Below are 20,707 nucleotides of genomic sequence, written 5' to 3'. Positions count from 1 at the left end.
TGAACGACATGACTCCTCGCCTCCAGCGCATCTTACTTAAACTCAGGAGGTACGATTTTGAACTGATCTACACTCCGGGGAAGGAACTCATAGTGGCGGACACTCTTTCCCGAGCAGTGAGCACACCACCAGATGCAGAGGGGTTCGTGCGTCAAATTGAGGCACACGTGACTCTGACAGCAGCAAATATGCCAGCTGATGATCCTAGTCTGGCCCACATACGCGCAGAGACGGCGACTGACCCTCTGCTGCAGCGAGTGATGCGCCACATGACGGAAGGGTGGCTAAAAGGGCAGTGCCCCCAGTTTTATAATGTGCGAGATGATCTCACCAATATAGACGGGGTCCTTATGAAATCGCATAGGATCGTCATTCCACACAGTGTGCGCCAGATGATTCTTCGTCAACTACACGAAGGCCACTTGGGCGTCGAAAAATGCAGACGAAGGGCCCGGGAGGCGGTATATTGGCCGGGTATTAATGAAGACATAGCCAACATGGTGCTCAACTGCACAACCTGTCAGAGGTTTCAGCCAGCGCAACCTCCGGAAACACTTCTACCACACGAGATGGTGACGTCCCCCTGGGCGAAGGTGGGTGTTGACCTATTTCACGCGCTCGGCAGAGATTACATTGTTATTATAGACTACTTCTCAAACTACCCGGAAGTCATGCCTCTCCATGATCTGACGTCGTCCGCAGTCATTGGGGCCTGCAAGGAAACGTTTGCTCGCCATGGCATTCCAAGGACTGTCATGTCAGACAATGGACCTTGTATTGCCAGCCGTGAATGGTCGTCCTTTGCCGCAGCATATGGTTTCACTCATGTGACATCCAGCCCTCTGCATCCACAATCGAACGGGAAGGCTGAAAAGGGTGTCCACATCGCAAAGCGGCTCCTGTGCAAGGCGGCTGATGCCGGATCGGACTTTAACCTTGCCTTGCTGGCCTATCGATCGGCCCCGTTATCCACGGGCCTCTCGCCAGCGCAGCTACTAATGGGTCGCTCCCTCAGGACGACGGTACCTTCCGTCCTGGCACCGACAACAGACCATGAGGCGGTTCTTCGGAACATGCAACTGCAGCGTGATCGCCAGAAAGGTCGGTACGGCACACGAGCGACGGACCTGCCCCCCCTGTCCTCCGGAGACAAAGTACGCGTCCATCAACCGTATGGTGGCTGGTCAGCACCGGCCGAAGTCCTCCGACAAGTGGCTCCCCGCTCGTTCCTGGTTCGCATGCCGGATGGTTCCGTGCGTCGCCGCAATCGGCGCGCCCTTCGCCGACTTCCACGCTCACAGCCACACAACACGCCAGATCCTCAACAGGCTTCCGAGGATGACTTTGTGGAGCTGCCGCACATCACGCCCTTTCCATCGCCACCCATGGCCATGCCTGCACAGCAGCCGGTGGTTCTTGATCCACCCTTAAGGCGGTCAACCCGAATTCGTCGCAAACCCATTAGAATGGACTTATAATACAGTTCATATGTTTAATAAGTTGGACAATTTTACATGATAACCTGTTGTTGTTTATCGTTCCAGATGTCGTCTGACTGGACAACTGTTCAAATTTTTTTTCTTCTTCTTTCGTTCGCGTTTCTGTTATGTTATGGTACAACTGGATTCATGTGACGCACTCGACATCGCCCCATGTACATAGTTCCGTCATAGACACATGCTGCACACGACACACACACACTCTTAGATGCACTCACATCACGATCATATTTATTACCACGTAGGCACATATCTTTGTAAAAAGGGGGGATGTCATGATATTCAAACACACACATCATGATGGACACACTAACAGGCAAATCAGAGTACACAACACCACAACCAATCACAGACAAGAACACCAACCACATAAAAAAGCACGAGCACGACACCTGGAGGTCAGTAGGTCTGGGGAGAAGGGAACAAGAAAGAGCTGTTGAAACACCACAAGCAGGGAGCCCCCCACGTGCAGAGTGCAAAGACCAAGTTGTAAATAGTGAGTTTAAATAAAGAAGCGTTGTACCATATGCAACTGTGTTGGCTCATCTGTGTGTCAGAACACCCAACACCACAATGTAGAAGGTATATATTCAATGTCATTATAATATGGAGGCAACAGATGATATTGTAATGTGGTCAAAGTCCGCCGTCAGCAAGAATATGTTTCAATTATGAAAACACTTTGCTGATATGAATAACGATTTTAACAGTAAAATATAACATCCCAAAGGTTTGTGGTTATTAATTTTATAAAAGTGCAGTGTGTTCTCAGGACTCTATTTTATTTTATTTAAAGATTAATTTTTGTAAATGAATAGTTTTATTCAAGTGCAGATGTAACGGTCTAGGGAGGGATTTAACTAAATGGGAACAAAGTCCCATAGCGAGCACGTTCAGCTGTGTGTTTACCGGAACTCGCAACAGTAAGAAACACATTGCTATGAAACAACACTCTTATTAGATAGGGAGCCTCACTGGGGAACATGCGGACGAGGCCGCACATAGCCCCGTTTTGTGCACTGAGCAGTCCGTGTACGTGAACTCCTCAGTGTAGCGAGAGATCGAGACAACATTTAAAAATGCCGTCCCAATCTATCCAGTCTCTGAAGCGATCTCTTTCCCCACCCCCCAGCTCCAACGCACTATGCGAGGGACCCCAACCCCTACCCACCGCACACACGGGGCATGCCCAGCCCGATTGTCACCGTGCAAAAAAAATGCCAGCTTGGCAGTACCAAACTGGCAGCGCCCCTGCCTGCTGGGTGTGCCATCTGGCAAACTTGGCAGTGCCACGCTGGCACCCAAGTGGCACTACTAGTGTGCCCAGGTGGTATCAGCTGTGCCAGGGTACCACCCTGCCCAGAGGGCAAGCACCAGGGGGCCTCCAATCCCCTGGGAGACCCCCACGAGTGCGGTTCTGTCTGGTCCCCGTTTGTGGAGACCAATACTGAATGGTGCTCGCCTGGGCTCGCCAAGTTGATGGAGATAAGATCCCATGCCTCGGGTATCTCGAATCTGCACATAATAACAATGATAATCTTTATTAGTGCCACAATTGACACTGAAATGAAGTTACTGTGAAAAGTCCTTAGTCGCCACATTCCGGTGCCTGTTCGGGTACACAGAGGGAGAATTCAGAATGTCCAATTCACCTAACAAGCATGTCTTTCGCGACTTTGGGAGGAAAGTGGAGCACCCGGAGGAAACCCACGCAGACACGGGGAGAACGTGCAGACGTCGCATGGGAATCGCACCCAGGTCCCTGGCGCTGTGAAGCAACAGTGCTAACCACTGTGCTACCATGCCGCCCATTAAGTGAGATTAGCTGTCTCGCTTTAATATTCAAATCTGCTAAAAAGTGATCCTGCTGACAATGGCCGAGATTAACATCGCAACGTCTCGCGAGATCGTGTTAGATCTTGCGAAGCGTTGTGAGCTGGTTAGATCCGGGAGTGCATCCCCATGGTTTCTATCGGCCACGCTGCGCCACGTCGCATGGGTTTTCGGGCGCTGCATGGCCATAAATTTGTGCCAATAAATAGAGGTGTATATTCTCACATATACCTTATTACGTTACTGTACATATAGGTGCACATATTATGCTCTTATATCCTGCTGGGGGTGTGCTGATTTCCTGCCGTATCTCTGGTGGAAGTCCGGCAACACCGCCACAGACACAGCGGAGGCCCAATTATCAGATAAACAAAAAATGGTAGAAATACTCAGCATATCCGGCCCATTTATGTGGGATTTTCACTGTTTCCAAGTTAACATACGAACAACGGAATTTTCATCCACCTGCTACAAGGCAAATGATGGGGCAGGAGTGAACTTAACTGGGAAAAGGATTTATGACATTTACAAATAAGGGCTGGAGAGAGAGCTAAAGAAAAAAAAATCTAATTATTTATTAAACAAACGACATAAATTAAGACTAATGTAATAATTACATTTGACTTACATTTTTCATGAAGATGAATTTGTCTGGTGGAGGATACCCGTCACCCATGCATGTCAGTGTGACATTCGTCCCTTCTTCAACGTCTTGTGCTGGGGTCACTAGCAATAAAACCTTTGAAGTTTTGTCTGACACGAAACAGAATAATACATGTTAGCTCTTACATTCCTGTGAATTCTGTGCATACTTCATAGCACAAATCACCTTGAATTTCATTTCCTAACATGAAATAGTGCAGGGTTTTTCAGCCTGCAGGTCTATTATTGTCCACCACCGCACAACTGGGCATCAGTAATGATCAAGAGCAGGAATGTTGGCTGATTTGGCTCCGATCTCTCCTCCAGAAGCCTGGAGGTCAGCTGTTGTGAACTTACTGCTGCCCAAACCGAATCAACTACATCTACACAAACAGAATTGAACCTGTCGACTTGCCTGGCGGATCCAATACCTGCCGGAAGGGATTCTCCCTTCAGAATCTAAGTGTTGATGCCGGGACTGAATCAGTGGTGCTACGACAGAAGAATTGCCTGACCGAGCGCAGGGTTTGTGCGCATATTTTTATTTTTTAAATAGAGATTTTAAAACATATTTGTTAATGGGAAGTGAGTGTCGATGTCCAGACCAGTATTTGTTACCCTCCCCTTACTGCTTTCGAGAAGGTGGTGGTGAGCCACCTTCTTGAACCGCTGGAGTCCATGTGTGTACACACTCACCGTGCTGTTCGCAAGGGAGGTCCAGGATTTAGACCCAGCGACAGTGAAGGAACAGAAATATAGGGCGGGATTCTCTCGGCCCGGGCCGGAGAATCCCCGCGACCGGCGCGAATCGCGCCACGCCGCCAGGGAGAATCGCCGCCATTGGCGCCGGCGTGGTTGGCGCGCCGTCGATCGGGGGCCGCTCTATGAGGTCCCTCCCCCGCCGATACTCGGCCCGGGATGGGCCGAGCGGTCGTCGCAAAAAAGCCGGGTCCCGCCGGCGCCGTCCACACCTGCTCTCAGCCGGCGTGAACTCGGCGTGGAAGGGCCGGGGGGGGGGGGGGCGGACTGTGGGGGGAGAGGGGGGTCTTACCCCGGAGGGGGGGGGGGGGGGGGGGGCCTCTGATGTTGCCTGGCCGGCGGGCCGGCCTCTCTGGCTGGGGGCCTCCTTTCTTCCACGCCGGCCCCTGTAGCCCTGCGCCATGTTGTATCGGGGCCGGCGCGTTGAAGGGAGCCACTGCGCTTGCGCGCGTTGCCGCCGGTGCCACTGCACATGCGCAGATCCCGCGGTGCCCAGTTGACTCCAGGATCAGCAACTGGAGCGGCGTGAACCGCTCCAGTGCCGTGCTAGCCCCCTGTAGGGGCCAGAATTGCTGACCCCGAGGCCGCGTTTCTCGACGTCGTTTCCGACGGCGTCAACACATAGCCTCAGGATCACAGAATACTGCCCGTAGTTCCAAGTCAGGATCATGTGGGACTTGGAGGGGAACTTGCAGATGATGGTCCCATGCATCTGCAGCCCTTGTCTTTCTAATTGGTAAAGATTGCGGGTTTGGAAGGCACTGTTGGAGGAACTTTGATGTTACATGGAAGGCTAAAAATATACGTCCACAACAGCCACATTCCGAATTGCCAAGACTTACCGTCTCATTCTAGTGAAGCATTAATTTGGCAAAATCATTACTGTCCCTTTGGTAAACGTACAAAGGCTCAGTCCCTGTGCTGTTGAAGCACCAATCCATGCCTTGGCTATTTTAATGCCCTCCAGGCTTGCTGCCTATCCTCCCCACTTTATAAACTTAAGGCTCATCCCAAACTCCGCTACCCGTGTCCCAATTTTCACCAATTCCTATTCACCCCTCACTCCTCTGCTCGCTGACCTATATTGGCTTCCAGTTAAACAATGCCTCAATTGAACAAATTCTCGTCCTCATCTTCAAATCCTTACATGCCATCAACCCTTGCTAGCTCCATAAATTCTTCCAGTCCTGCAATGCTTGGAGATATCCACACTCGTCCAATTTTCGCCTCTCGTGCATCCCTGATTTTAATCACCCCACCATTGATAGCAGTGCCTTTAGTTGCAGAGCCCCAAGTTCTGGAACTCCCCAAGTGAGTCTATCTGCCTCTCTCCATCACTTTCCCCATTTAAGCATGCGGCTAGAAATTGACCTTTTTGACCAAGCTTTTGGCTGTCTGTCCGAATTGGTGTCAAATGTTGTTTGTTAATTGCTCCTTGTGAACTTACGTTGGGACCTTTGACTATTTTACCGGCGTTCGGCGGGATTCTCCCTTCAGAATCTAAGTGTTGAAGCCGGGACTGAATCAGTGGTGTTCTACGACAGAAGAATTGCCGCCATTCCCAGATCAATTCCACAACCATTAATGGGCTAGCACTGGCGCCACAAGGAACACGGCCAATTCCAATGAAAAACGGTGTCTGATTTGCCAGAGTCAGGACTGACAATTGAGAGGATGAGGAGCTCAGCTGCACATTAGCAGCACCCACTCCCCACGCACACTCATTCCAACCAACAAGGTGGCACTGGTTGTGCAGGAGCGCGCCCATCTCTTTGATGGGTCGGCTGGAGCCAGGGGGTACCCAGTGGGTTGGCCTGGGGGGGCCACCCATACGAACCTTGGCACTAAGTTCACAGTGGGCAGTCAGCGGAGTGCGCAGCCGCATGGCTGCCTTGCAGGCTGTGGCAATGGTGTTCCATGCCCCCCGCCCCCCCCCCCCCCATACAACCCACCACCTGCCCCACCGCCCTGGCAAAAGCCCCCCAACCAGAGGCACAACTATAAGCACGCTACGGTGATGTTGAACACTTTCCATATCTCCCCGCTCTCCCTCGCCAACCACAGCGCCTGTTTCCTAATTTTTGAAACCACAGGTGAAACACGGCAACGGTAATTTCTCCAGCGGAGGCGGAGCACCGCGGAGGCCCCAGAGAATACCAGGTCAAGCCTGCGAATGATATGTGAACGGCATTTACGGTACGTAGGGAGTAGAACGCATTGACACCGCTGTCGAGGCACCAGAGCATGGCATTCTGGCGGGTGCCTGGCGCCGGCAACGATTTTGGCCTCCCGACCAATTCTCCGCCTAATCATCTTTCCCGACTTTGCTGTCTGCCGACGGAGAATCCCGTCCGTTACATAAATGAAAGTTGTTATTGTACTAGAGGGGAAATCACCACTGCATTTTTGGATATGTAGCTTATCATGAGCATACATTTTAGTCACTGGAGTTAGTTAAACCAGAGATCAGGTGGCTTGTATTAAAAAAAAACATTTTCACTGCCACATGACATATTATCCAATGTGAGTGCAGAATAAACCAAGCAACCAGAAGATTCTCTAACTCCTGGCTATGCTAGCTGTATATGCTAATTACAGGATTGCTATTAGGAAAAACATTTTGTTACTCAATTATATTAATTGCTTTAAATGTGATGTAAATGAGAGCTAATATACGGTAGGATAATAAAGCATTGTTAGAATGAAAGCAAGGAACAAACAACTTTAAATGTGCACAAGGGCCCTGGACCAGGTTGACCATGCCATAAATCATGCTCTAAACTAGTTAATAGTTTAATTACTACCATTGAGTACTCTCAAGAATGCCATCTGCTGTACTACTAATCTGTCACAGGCCAAGTCACTAATTAGTTTAAAGCCTGGTTGTGAGTGGATCATGACTGATTATTTGGAATGGCTTTATCACGGTTAGTTGTTGGCTTGGTGGTTGTTCTGGCAATTCTTGTTCGCATAATGCAATGTAACAAATAAAAAATCTGTCCTGTTCCACATGATGAGAAGATATATTTTAATTAGGATTTCTAATTTGCCAATATTGTCTTTTGGGATTACTGTCAGTCTTTTCTAGCATAGCAAAGGGTGGGAAACGTGCTGCTGGTGACCAGGCTAGAACTATAGTGTCGTGACTAAAATATTCAAATCATGCAACTTTGGATTTCTTTTCTTCCTCATGTCCCCGGTGACATTTGAGTCTGTCTATGGGTGGCCATGTGAAGAAAACTTTAATCTCTCTACCTTGGAAGAGAAGTTAAAATCAAGAGTCTCTGGCTACAAATTGTGCAAACGAGGATGTCCAATCCCAGTGAGCAGCACAATGAAGAAAAGATGTGAAGATGGCTATTGTGTTGGCAGGAGGATGAGGAGGGATCCAACACGATGCTCACAGAGTTAGTGGGAGGATGCTTTGTGTTTTAAGATAGGGCACTACTATAATGGCTTACTGCAATTTCAAACTAACAGCAAAGGAAACTAGCCCAAGCCACTGGGGTCACTTAAAAAACAGATCAGAGGCGCGATTTTCCCCCTGTGTTACGCCCAGCGCCATTCTGGACGCGCCGGGAACATGGCGGGGAAGGCCTAAATCGGGCTTAGTGACGGGCACAAACCCTCACACAAATCGCTCAACCTGTGGCGCTCGGTGCGATCTGGATCACGCCCTCGCTGGATGTGACTCAGATAATCATATTTAAATGAGCCATTCGTCTCAGGGTGCCAGAAGCACTGCCCGGTACCAGCTGGCAGTGCCAGGGTGCTTGGGTGCCAGGTTGGAACTGCCAAGAGTCAGGGTCTGAGGGGGAACATGCCCATGAAAGTGGGCGTGAGGGGGGTATGAAGGGTGGGGCTGTACGAAGGGGCTTCTCAAAGGTTGGGGGTGAAATGGGGGTCTCAGTGACCCCATAGAGGGGTGACTTCAATTGGGGGGGTGGGTAATGCTCATGTCTGTGGCAGAGTGGCATTGCCAGTGGGTGGACGGGTGTGGGGGACACTCAAGCTCACTTAGAGATCATTTCAAAATGGCACCCCAATCTCCGAGGAGCCGGTCTCGTTAGTGTGCTCATCTATTCCCCGCTATCGAAAACATTTCTAAGTGTGGGCTAGACCGGGGCGGAACTCCCCAAGCACCAGAAAGTGACTGGCCGCAATTCTGCAGAAAGATTTCTAAGTATCGTAGCGAGTGGGAATTGTCGCAAGCTTCCCTGGAGAACTAGGGAATAGGGACAGTGTGGCTCTGAGGCAGAGCAGACAGGGAGAAGTTGCTGAACACAGCGGGTCTGGTGGCCTGAAGTGCGTATGTTTTAATGCAAGAAGTATTACGGGTAAGGCAGATGAACTTAGAGCTTGGATTAGTACTTGGAACTATGATATTGTTGCCATTACAGAGACCTGGTTGAGGGAAGGGCAGGATTGGCAGCTAAACGTTCCAGGATTTAGATGTTTCAGGCGGGATAGAGGGGGATGTAAAAGGGGAGGCGGAGTTGCGCTACTGGTTCGGGAGAATATCACAGCTGTACTGCGAGAGGACACCTCAGAGGGCAGTGAGGCTATATGGGTAGAGATCAGGAATAAGAAGGGTGCAGTCACAATGTTGGAGGTTTACTACAGGCCTCCCAACAGCCAGCGGGAGATAGAGGAGCAGATAGGTAGACAGATTTTGGAAAAGAGTAAAAACAACAGGGTTGTGGTGATGGGAGACTTCAACTTCCCCAATATTGACTGGGACTCACTTAGTGCCAGGGGCTTAGACGGGGCGGAGTTTGTAAGGAGCATCCAGGAGGGCTTCTTAAAACAATATGTAGACAGTCCAACTAGGGAAGGGGCGGTACTGGACCTGGTATTGGGGAATGAGGCCGGCCAGGTGGTAGATGTTTCAGTAGGGGAGCATTTCGGTAACAGTGACCACAATTCAGTAAGTTTTAAAGTACTGGTGGACAAGGATAAGAGTGGTCCTAGGATGAATGTGCTAAATTGGGGGAAGGCTAATTATAACACTATTAGGCGGGAACTGAAGAACATAGATTGGGGGCGGATGTTTGAGGGCAAATCAACATCTGACATGTGGGAGGCTTTCAAGTGGCAGTTGAAAGGGATTCAGGACCGGCATGTTCCTGTGAGGAAGAAGGATAAATACGGCAATTTTCGGGAACCTGGGATGACGAGAGATATTGTAGGCCTCGTCAAAAAGAAAAAGGAGGCATTTATCAGGGCTAAAAGGCTGGGAACAGACGAAGCCTGCGTGGAATATAAGGAAAGTAGGAAGGAACTTAAGCAAGGAGTCAGGAGGGCTAGAAGGGGTCACGAAAAGTCATTGGCAAATAGGGTTAAGGAAAATCCCAAGGCTTTTTACACGTACATAAAAAGCAAAAGGGTAGCCAGGGAAAGGGTTGGCCCACTGAAGGATAGGCAAGGGAATCTATGTGTGGAGCCAGAGGAAATGGGCGAGGTACTAAATGAATACTTTGCATCAGTATTCACCAAAGAGAAGGAATTGGTAGATGTTGAATCTGGAGAAGGGTGTGTAGATAGCCTGGGTCACATTGAGATCCAAAAAGACGAGGTGTTGGGTGTCTTAAAAAATATTAAGGTAGATAAGTCCCCAGGGCCCGATGGGATCTACCCCAGAATACTGAAGGAGGCTGGAGAGGAAATTGCTGAGGCCTTGACGGAAATCTTTGGATCCTCGCTGTCTTCGGGGGATGTCCCGGAGGACTGGAGAATAGCCAATGTTGTTCCACTGTTTAAGAATGGTAGCAAGGATAATCCCGGGAACTACAGGCCGGTGAGCCTTACTTCAGTGGTAGAGAAATTACTGGAGAGAATTCTTCGGGACAGGATCTACTCCCATTTGGAAGCAAATGGACGTATTAGTGAGAGGCAGCACGGTTTTGTGAAGGGGAGGTCGTGTCTCACTAACTTGATAGAGTTTTTCGAGGAGGTCACTAAGATGATTGATGCAGGTAGGGCAGTGGATGTTGTCTATATGGACTTCAGTAAGGCCTTTGACAAGGTCCCTCATGGTAGACTAGTACAAAAGGTGAAGTCACACGGGATCAGGGGTGAGCTGGCAAGGTGGATACAGAACTGGCTAGGCCATAGAAGGCAGAGAGTAGCAATGGAAGGATGCTTTTCTAATTGGAGGGCTGTGACCAGTGGTGTTCCACAGGGATCAGTGCTGGGGCCTTTGCTCTTTGTAGTATATATAAATGATTTGGAGGAAAATGTAACTGGTCTGATTAGTAAGTTTGCAGACGACACAAAGGTTGGTGGAATTGCGGATAGCTATGAGGACTGTCGGAGGATACAGCAGGATTTTGATTGTTTGGAGACTTGGGCGGAGAGATGGCAGATGGAGTTTAATCCGGACAAATGTGAGGTAATGCATTTTGGAAGGTCTAATGCAGGTAGGGAATATACGGTGAATGGTAGAACCCTAAAGAGTATTGAAAGTCAAAGAGATCTAGGGAGTACAGGTCCACAGGTCACTGAAAGGGGCAACACAGGTGGAGAAGGTAGTCAAGAAGGCATACGGCATGCTTGCCTTCATTGGCCGGGGCATTGAGTATAAGAATTGGCAAGTCATGTTGCAGCTGTATAGAACCTTAGTTAGGCCACACTTGGAGTATAGTGTTCAATTCTGGTCGCCGCACTACCAGAAGGATGTGGAGGCTTTAGAGAGGGTGCAGAAGAGATTTACCAGAATGTTGCCTGGTATGGAGGGCATTAGCTATGAGGAGCGGTTGAATAAACTCAGTTTGTTCTCACTGGAACGAAGGAGGTTGAGGGAGACCTGATAGAGGTCTACAAAATTATGAGGGGCATAGACAGAGTGGATATTCAGAGGCATTTCCCCAGGGTAGATGGGTCAATTACTAGGGGGCATAGGTTTAAGGTGAGAGGGGCAAGATTTAGAGTAGATGTACGAGGCAAGTTTTTTACGCAGAGGGTAGTGGGTGCCTGGAACTCGCTACCGGAGGAGGTAGTGGAAGCAGGGACGATAGTGACATTTAAGGGGAATCTTGACAAATATATGAATAGGATGGGAATAGAGGGATACGAACCCAGGAAGTGTAGAAGATTGTAGTTTAGTCGGGCAGCATGGTCGGCACGGGCTTGGAGGGCCGAAGGGCCTGTTCCTGTGCTGTACTTTTCTTTGTTCTTTGTTCCCGGCGCTTGGCCCAGTGAGGCCGGCAATGCGATTCAACGTTAATTAGTTCACTTAACGAGGCCTTAAGAGCTTCTCTTAAGAGCAAATAAAGGCTCGCCAGCTGATTCGCTAGCACCGTGCTCGCCAGCCACACTGCTAACAAGGTCAAGCAGCACTTAACTCTTGCTCAGTCAGCTTGCAATAATGGCACTCAGGAGACCGGCCCCAAGATACGGGCATGCAGATCTGGCCAGGCTCTTCGACACAGTGGAGGTCAGGAGGGATGTCCTGTTCCGCTGAGGGCTTCAGAGGGTCAGCCACAGGGCAGCCCGTGCTTCCTGGGACAAGGTGGTGACGCTGTAAGCTCTGGGAGTGTGACCAGGAGGACTGGCCTCCAGTGCTGGAAAAAAGGTCAATGATCCACACCTGGCAGCCCGAGTAAGTAGACACCAATGCTCACCCCCCCCCCCCCGCCACCCATATCCTTTCCGCCCCCATATGGGCATCCACCCCCTAACTCTCCATGCGATCCCAACCCTTCTGTCATACACACCCCATCACTGTGAACCACGCGTGTGGCTAATGATGCCCTCTCTGTATTTCCACAGGAAAAGCTCTCTCACAATCACCGGCAGAGGGCCCAGACTCTTGGTGGGGTGCCGGACATAAAGGGCGGGATTCTCCGTGAACCGGGCGGGGCGGGGCTACTCCGGCGCCGACATGAAATGAAAAGAAAATCGCTTATTGTCACAAGTAGGCTTCAAATGAAGCTACTGTGAAAAGCTCCTAGTCGCCACATTCCGGCGCCTGTTCGGGGAGGCTGTTACGGGAAGTGTTACGGGGGGAGGGCGGCGTGAATCCCGCTCCCGCCGGCTGCCGAATTATCCGGCGCCGGGGTTTTGGTGGGTGCAGGAATCGCGGAGTGGCGTGAACCGCTCTGGCGTTGGGCCGCGCCGAAGGTGCAGAATCCTCCGCACCTTCAGGGGCTAGGCCGGCGCTGGAGTGTTTGCTGCCGCACCAGCCGGTGCGGAAGGGCTTGGCACCACGTCAACCGGCGCCGAAGGGCCTCCGCCGGCCGGTGCAAGTTGGCGAATGCGTGGGAGTGCCAGCGTGTGCTGGCGTCATCCCAGCGCATGCGCAGGGGGTTCTTCTCCGCACCGGCCATGGCGGAGGTTGACAGCGGCTGGTGTGGAGGAAAAGAGTGCCCCCACGGCACAGACCGGCCCGCAGATTGGTGGGCCCCGATTGCGGGCCAGGCCACGTGGGGGCACTCCCCGGGGCCAGATCCCCCCCCCCCCCCCCCCCCCCCCCCCCCCCCCCCCCCCCCCCCCCCGAGGACTCTGCAGGCTGCCCGTGGAGCCAGGTCCCGCCGATAAGGACCTGTTGTTATTTACGCCGGCGGAACCCGCCGAATACGGGCGGCCACTCGGCCCATCGCAGGCAGGAGAATTGCTGGGGGGGGGGGGCCGCTGTAAGCGGCCGCCGACCGGGGCAGTGCGATTCCCGCACCCACCAAAACCCCCGGCGCCGGATAATTCGGCAGCCGGCGGGAGCGGGATTCACGCCGCCCCCCGGCGATTCTCCGACCTGGTGGGGGGGGTCGGACAATCCCGCCCATGAATCCTCACCTCCTTCGAGGAGTGGGCATGGAGGTGACTGGGGAGGCCAAGGACAGGGCGGTCACCAACGCAGAGGCTGGCGGACACTGCATAGATGAGGAACCATCGGGCCCCAGCCAAAGTACCTGTGAAACGTGAGTTGTTATTGCCTTACTGACTGACCCATCCCTCCCACTGGTCCTCCAGGCGACGCGGCGGCCCATCCCGGGTGGCCCCCTCTCCAGCCTTCCAGGAGACCGCCTCGGAGGAGAGCTCCGAGGAAGACCCGATCAAGGCGTCACAGCTGTCATCCCCACCCTCCACCAGCGCAGAAACCCGCACCTCGTTGTATAATGTTTGTGGTCAGGCTTCTGGGGCACATTCTGGTGAGCACCACACTGCTCCTGATGCACCTCAGGTGGAGGTAGGAACCCCCAGGCGAGACAGCAATCGAGGAGGATGTGCAGACTCCGCACAGACAGTGGCCCTAGCCGGGAATCGAACCTGGGACCCTGGAGCTGTGAAGCAATTGTGCTAACCACTGTGCTGCCCTGGGTACACATGATCCAGGTGTTGGCGGAGCCGCGCGCGTTTGCCCCTCGCCGCTCCTCCTCCCCAATCTTCCACGGAGATTCACGCCTGTGAAGGGTCCCCTACCACCAGCCGAGCGACCCCACCCCCCCCCCACCCCACCCCACCCGCCGAGCACTGGGGCAGCAAGCCCAGCGCCCCCGGGCTCTTTGCCTGTGAGCAAAGATGGCTACTCACCTACTTGACTCCCCACAGAAGCCTTTCCGCCAGGTTTACGGTTTTCATAGCAAGTACTAATCAGCGCCAGCCTGACCACTTGCTGGGGAGGCCACTGAAGGACGGGAGGCCGTTTGGAAATCAGGCTTAAGTGATGCTCCGGCGAGATCCCGATTTCGCCTATGGGAGCGGGTTGGTTGCATCACACACTGATAGCCGCATGTCACGGTTCTCATTTTCGGCCTCTCCCACTATTCACCAGCCTTATATCGCTCGAGCGAGATCGCAACGAGGCCGGAGAATCGCCCCACTAACTTTGGGTGAATCCAGGTCTGGATCTCACCCAAAACGCCACTGGGAAACACTTAACAAAACACAGTCGAAACGCGATTCTCCCAAAATGGAATACGGAACATACTCCCCGAGTGATCACATTTAGCTGCCTGTTTCCCGGCACTTGCAGTGTCGAGAAACACATGGCTAATCAACGCGACTCGCCATTTTTAAATGGCATCCTGATCTATGAGGCTCTTGAAACAATCCCCGACCTACTGCCCAACTCAACGCAATAATGGAGGCCACCGCCCCCTCCCCGACTCCCACTCCAGGCAACCCTGGCCCGATAGCGTGCGCGTAAAAAATGCCAGCTTGGCTGTGCCAACCTGGCAGTGCCCATGCCAGCTGGCATTGCCACCTGAGCACCTTGGCAGTAGCCTCTGGGGAAATGACAGTATAGAACAAAGAACATACAGTTCGGCGCATCAAGTCTGCACCGACCCACTTAATACCCTCACTTCCACCCTATCCCTGTAACCCAATAACCCCTCCTAACATTTTGGGACACTAAGGGCAATTTATCATGGCCAATACACCTAACCTGTATGTCTTTGGACTGTGGGAGGAAACCGGAGCACCTGGAGGAAATCCACGCAGGCACGGGGGAGAACGTGCAGACTCCGCACAGACAGTGACCCAGCGGGGAATCGAACCTGGGACCCTGGCGCTGTGAAGCCACAGTGCTGTGCTACCGTGCTGCCCACTTCAGGAACAAAGGTGTAGTATAAAGTGGTAGTTTGAAATGACTGGTGCTGAGGCACCGGGGCGGGGGGGGGCTGCGGTGTGGTTGGCGAGGTAATTCAAGACAATTTTTCTTTAATGGAAGGTGTGGTAGCATGCCCCTTTAAGGGTATTGTCACAATGAAGTTCTGTGAATAGCCCTAGTCTCCACATTCCGGCGCCTGTTCGGGGAGGCCGTTATGGAATTGAACCTGCGCAGCTGGCATTGTTCTGCATTACAAGCCAGCTGTTTAGCCACTCGTTCCAGACATGGAAATCCTGAGGCTGTTCATTTGGAGTCTGGAGTACTGTAGCCTTTATCTCACTCTCTGTAAATAGTTATACGCTTAAATAAACCGGTTATTCGTTAATCTATTTGGTGACTGAAGAGAAAAAACATTAACAATGTCAGGACACAACTGAAATTCTTAGGTACAGATACAGAATTGATTGATGAGTAAATGCAAATGGTATGTTGGCCTTCAAGAGATTTGATTACAGGAGTAAGGGTGTCTTACTGCAGCTGTAGTGTGTTCAATTTTGGTATCCTTATCGAAGAAATGATATACTTGCCATAGAGGCAGTGTAACGAAGGTTGACCAGACTTATTCCTGGCATGACAGGATTGTCATATGACGAGAGATTGAGTCGACCGGGCCTGTATTCACTGGAGGTTAGAAGAATGAGAGTGGATCTCATTGGATATATAAAATTCTGAGAGGGTTGGATAGACTGGATGCTAAGATGATGTTTCCCCTGGCTGGGGGATTCTAGGACAAGGAGTCAGAAGGTGCAAATCTCCGCCGTGTTGGGCTCGCGCTTGAGTGCAACGCGGCTGGAGAATGCCGGGAAAGCCCTCCAGCAAGCCTCCCCGACAGCCTCCGCGTCTCCCAGGATTCACCGACACCCTCGCGAGGCGTTCGATTCGGAAGCCCGCCCCAAATGGGCGTGACCGAATGACGCATACGTGGACCAGGCGGAACGGCACACGGGGGGGGGGGGGGGGGGGGGGGGGGGGGGGGGGGGGGGGGTCTCCAGGGGCCATCGGGAGACCCCTGGGTGGTCAGGGTAAGTTCAGGGTGGCCCCTGGCCCCTCCCTCTGGACATGTGGGAACCTTAGCGCTGCCCAGCTGGCTCCTTGGCACTGCCACCCTGGCGCTGCCAAGGTGACCAGGTGGCACTGTCAAGCGGCAGGAGCAGGCTGGCAGTGCAAGGGTGCCAGTGTAAGGGTGCCTGGGTGCCGCTGCCAAAGGTCAGGGGGAAAAGGGGATCTGTAGCCATGAAATGAGTGTGGAGGGGGTTTTGAAGGATGGGAGAGTGAAGGGAGGTTGGGGGGGGGGGTGATTTTTGGGGGGTCCTGAAAAGGAGGGGTTGCTGTAAGGGGGTTTGGGGGGGGCCTGAAGAGGGGGGATCCCCAGGGACTTCATAATGGGGTGTCCTCACTTGGGGGGGTGTGGGGTAATGCCCATGTTTGTGGGGGTGACATTACCCATGGGTGGGGGTGTGAGGGACCCACAAGCTCACCCAGAGATCAGGGCACCCCTTTCAAAACGGTGGCCCGATCTCGGAGTTCAGCTCCCAGTGCCTAAACCGGTGAGAAGCTACCAGGGCTCAAAAAAGTGACGTGCCATTGAATAGCGGTGGGGAGACTCGCCGGCAGGGCCTGCGGGAAACTCCCTGAAACACCCGGCACAAACGAAGTTGGAAATGTTTTGGGAGAACCGGTCCCATAGAGTCATAGAATCATACAGCACAGAAAAGGCCCTTCAGCCCATTACGTCGTGGAGGATCACGTTCACCACAAGCGTAAATGGCGATGTGGGCGCAAAACCTTGCAAGAGTCATGACACCAAGATTCTCGTCAGTGAGGTTTAGAAAGGGCAGGTACCTCATTTAAATACAGTTTTATGACTTTGCATATTATTAAAACGCCTCCGCATCACACGATCCTCCCTCGCTGAATATTCAAAAGGCTTTCTGAAGATGGGAAACAGTCAACGGGAATCTGCTGGGGCGCCAATATCACTATAGCCCCCAGGAGGGAGGGGGGTGGGTGAGAGAGGGGGAGAGAAAGACATGCCAGAGAGTGCCCTGGTACTGCCCCTGGCATAGGTTGCCTCTGTCTGTGTAAGGGTGCAATGCCAGGGGTGAATCCTCTGGAGTGGAGGGGGTTGCGGCGTTTCAGGGAGGGGGGGTTGAGGCATCAAAGCCTTTTGAGGGGGGGGGGGGGATCCAACAGTGAGGGGAGAACTTGGCAGTGGAGGGGGGGGTGGAAAGTGCTGGTGATACTGTCACAGTGGTTGTGCATTGGGGGAGGAGCTTGATAATTTGATGGGTGGGGTGGAAAGAATGCCCCAGATAATTTCCAGGGGGGGGGTAGGGGTTGGAGAGCACCTGATAATTGTGGGGGGAGTGGAGTCCTTTAAAGATGACACCCTCTTCGCAGTCCGGGGGAGATAAGGGGGAAAAATAAGAGGGCGGGGAGAGCTGGTCTTCTGATATTTCTAAGTAAATATGCAAAATGTCTTTAATAAAAATATTAAAAACATATATATTTCTTTTGAAGGTGGCACCCTGATCTCTGTGGAGCCGGCCTTCGGCAGTTTTCAGTCAGAGCCTGACATTGACAAATTCTGGGAAAATTCCACCCACTAGGCGGAATTCTCCGCTATCGGCGCGATGTCCGCCGACCGGCGCCAAAAACGGCGCAAATCAGTCCGGCATTGCGCCTCCCCAAAGGTGCGGAATCCTCCGCATCTTGAGCGGCCGAGCCCTCACCTTGAGGGGCTAGGCCCGCGCCGGATTGATTTCCGCCCCCGCCAGCTGGCGGGAAAGGCCTTTGGTGCCCCGCCAGCTGGCGCGAAACTGACTTTGCCGGGATCCCCGCGCATGCGCAGTGGAGGGGGTCTCTTCCGCCTCCGCCATGGTGGAGACCATGGCGAAGGCGGAAGGAAAAGAGTGTCCCCACGGCACAGGCCCGCCCGCGATCGGTGGGTCCCGATCGCAGGCCAGGCCACCGTGGGGGCACCCCGGGGCCAGATCGCCCGCGCGCCCCCCCCCCCAGGACCCCGGAGCCCGCCCGCGCCGCCGTGTCCCGCCGGTAAGAGAGGTAGTTTGATTCTCGCCGACGGGACAGGCATTCCAGCAGCGGGACTTCGGCCCATTCGGGCCGGAGAATCGCCGGGGGGGGGCCCGCCAACTGGCGCGGCGCGATTCCCGCCCCCGGCGAATATCCGGTGCCGGAGAATTCGGCAACCGGCGGGGGCGGGTTTCACGCCAGCCCCCGGCGATTCTCCGACCCGGCGGGGGGGTCGGAGAATCTCACCCCCTGATCTCAAGATGCCATTTAGGACTGAGATGAAACATTTCTTCATTCAGAGGGTGGTTAACATGTGGAATTCTCTAGCACATCAGGCTGTGGATGCCAAGTCACTAAATGTATTTAAGATAAATTTCCGCACAGTAAAGGTGTCAACTATGGGGAGAGTATGGTGTTGAGATAGAAGATCAGCCATGGTCACATTGAATGGCAGAGCAGACTCAATAGGCTGAATGGCCTACTCTGGCTCCTATTTTCTATGTTTAAATTGTCTGCTTGTTGAGTACAAAACCTGGGATTTGCAGGTAAAGTTGCTATAGTGTGATATTAACGTATACAATAAACTAGAGTAACAACAGGTCAATCCGGACAAACATCGAACAGTTGTAAATAATAGCACTTTTGTTTCTAATTATCACGATAAAGCCTGAGCGCATTGACATAGGCTGATACTTCAGTTTAGTATTGAAGGAGTGCTACATTATCAGGGAGGCCCTATGTTTTTGAAGAATTGAGGTCTCATCTGTCTGTTTGGATGAATGTAAAAGATTTCAGAGCAGCTTTTGAAGAAGTAAAGGCGTTCTCCTGGTATCCTGGCCAACATTTATCCTGTAACCAACTTTGTCAAAAAGGATTCATTTGTGAGATCTAATTGCAGGTCTTATTTCATAAATGCAAGTCATGTTTTCTCCACGAGTTTGTTCGACACTCGGCACTATCATGGCAGGGGCCTGATCTGGTGATTGCTACTTACAGTGTACAAACACGGTGAGAAGGCGAAGATGTTTTGGATGCTATGCTGTTTTGGTCCTCAAAGTAAGTTGCAGTGCAGGTAAAGAAACTTCTCCCTCCCCCTTCTTTGACATGTACTTCAGAGAAGATCGTGTGTTGTAATAACCTTTTCCATTTCTAACAGTGTTACGCTTAATCTTCACAGCTAGAAAACAGAAAGTGAAACATTAAAGGATCATAGATTGATTTCAGCTGTTTGGTGTGTCAATGTCAATATTCTCTGCAAGAGCAATTTAGCATTCCCACTCCCCCTGAAGTCCTTCAACATTAAGGGGGCGATTCTCCGAAGCCCCGCGCCGGGCCGGAAAAATTGCCGCAACCGCGCCACAACGCCCCGATGCCGGCGCGCGACCCCTGGTCGCTGCCGGCGGGAACTCTGCGGGAACGGTCGGGGGGGGGGCTCCGATGGGATCTGGCCCACTATCGGGGCCTACCGATCGGCGGGCCGGCCTCGCCCCCCCCCCCCCCCCCCCCCCGGGCCTACTTTCTGCCGCGGCCGGCCCCTGAACACCGACTCCATCTTGAGTCGGCGCTGGCGCGCTAAAGAAGTCACCCGCGCATGCGCAGATGGCGCTGCCCAACTGCGCATGCGCAGGATTGAGCTGGCCCAACTGCGTATGTGCGGGTTGGCGCGCCGCCCATTTGATGCCACAAAAGGCGGCTGGAGCGGCGTGAACCGCTCCAGGGCCGTGCTGGGGGCCAGAATCGTACGTAACCGGGCCCCGTTCGCGCCGTCGTGAAACGTGACGGCGTTCACGACGGTGCAAACTCTTGAGCCCAATATTTCTCTTCGGGTGCTTAACCGATTCCCTTTAACGTCTTCCATCATCTTTCAGGTAGTACATTTCAGATGGTAGCTACTCGCTTCATTTTTTCCACGCATCCCTTTAACCCTGTTTCCTCTGGTTCTCTAAACTTCCACCAAGGAATGGGCTTTGGACGGGTGAGAGAGCTCAGTACCGGCAATATCACAGCGGGGTCATCAGGCGAGACTCAATCGTGAATCTTTTACTGGTATTTTCATACAGGTCTTTGCGGCAGCAAGGGTTTTCAAACAGAAGACTGAACACTCGGAAAAGGTTAGGTCATCTTTACTATGCTTGATGGGATCATGATGGGACAATACCACTATGCCACTGTCTCCACTTTGAACTCGTTACGAGCTCGGAGGAAGAGCCATACGAACTTGAAACATTAACTCTGTTTCTGTCTGCACAGAGGCTGCTCCCACAGAGGCTGCTCCACAGATGCTGAGTTTGTCCAGCATTTTCTGTTTTTATCTCAGAACATGAAGTACTGA

General features: G+C 52.5%; 1 protein-coding gene across 1 annotated transcript in view; it reads right to left on the bottom strand.

The window, feature by feature from the left end:
* The window catches only part of LOC140427845 (CD166 antigen-like), a 441,201-nt gene that overhangs the window by 44,665 nt on the left and 375,829 nt on the right, over window positions 1–20,707 (bottom strand). Inside the window, 4 exon segments of the mRNA XM_072513612.1 lie at window positions 3,961–4,085; window positions 19,370–19,388; window positions 19,390–19,454; window positions 19,457–19,552. Coding sequence (XP_072369713.1) covers window positions 3,961–4,085; window positions 19,370–19,388; window positions 19,390–19,454; window positions 19,457–19,552 — 305 coding nt within the window.

The sequence above is a fragment of the Scyliorhinus torazame genome, chromosome 8 (genome assembly GCF_047496885.1).
Source record: "Scyliorhinus torazame isolate Kashiwa2021f chromosome 8, sScyTor2.1, whole genome shotgun sequence".
Classification (NCBI taxonomy): Eukaryota; Metazoa; Chordata; class Chondrichthyes; order Carcharhiniformes; family Scyliorhinidae; genus Scyliorhinus; species Scyliorhinus torazame.
Note: the sequence above shows the minus strand (reverse complement) of the source record. Positions and strands in the feature narration are given on the sequence as shown.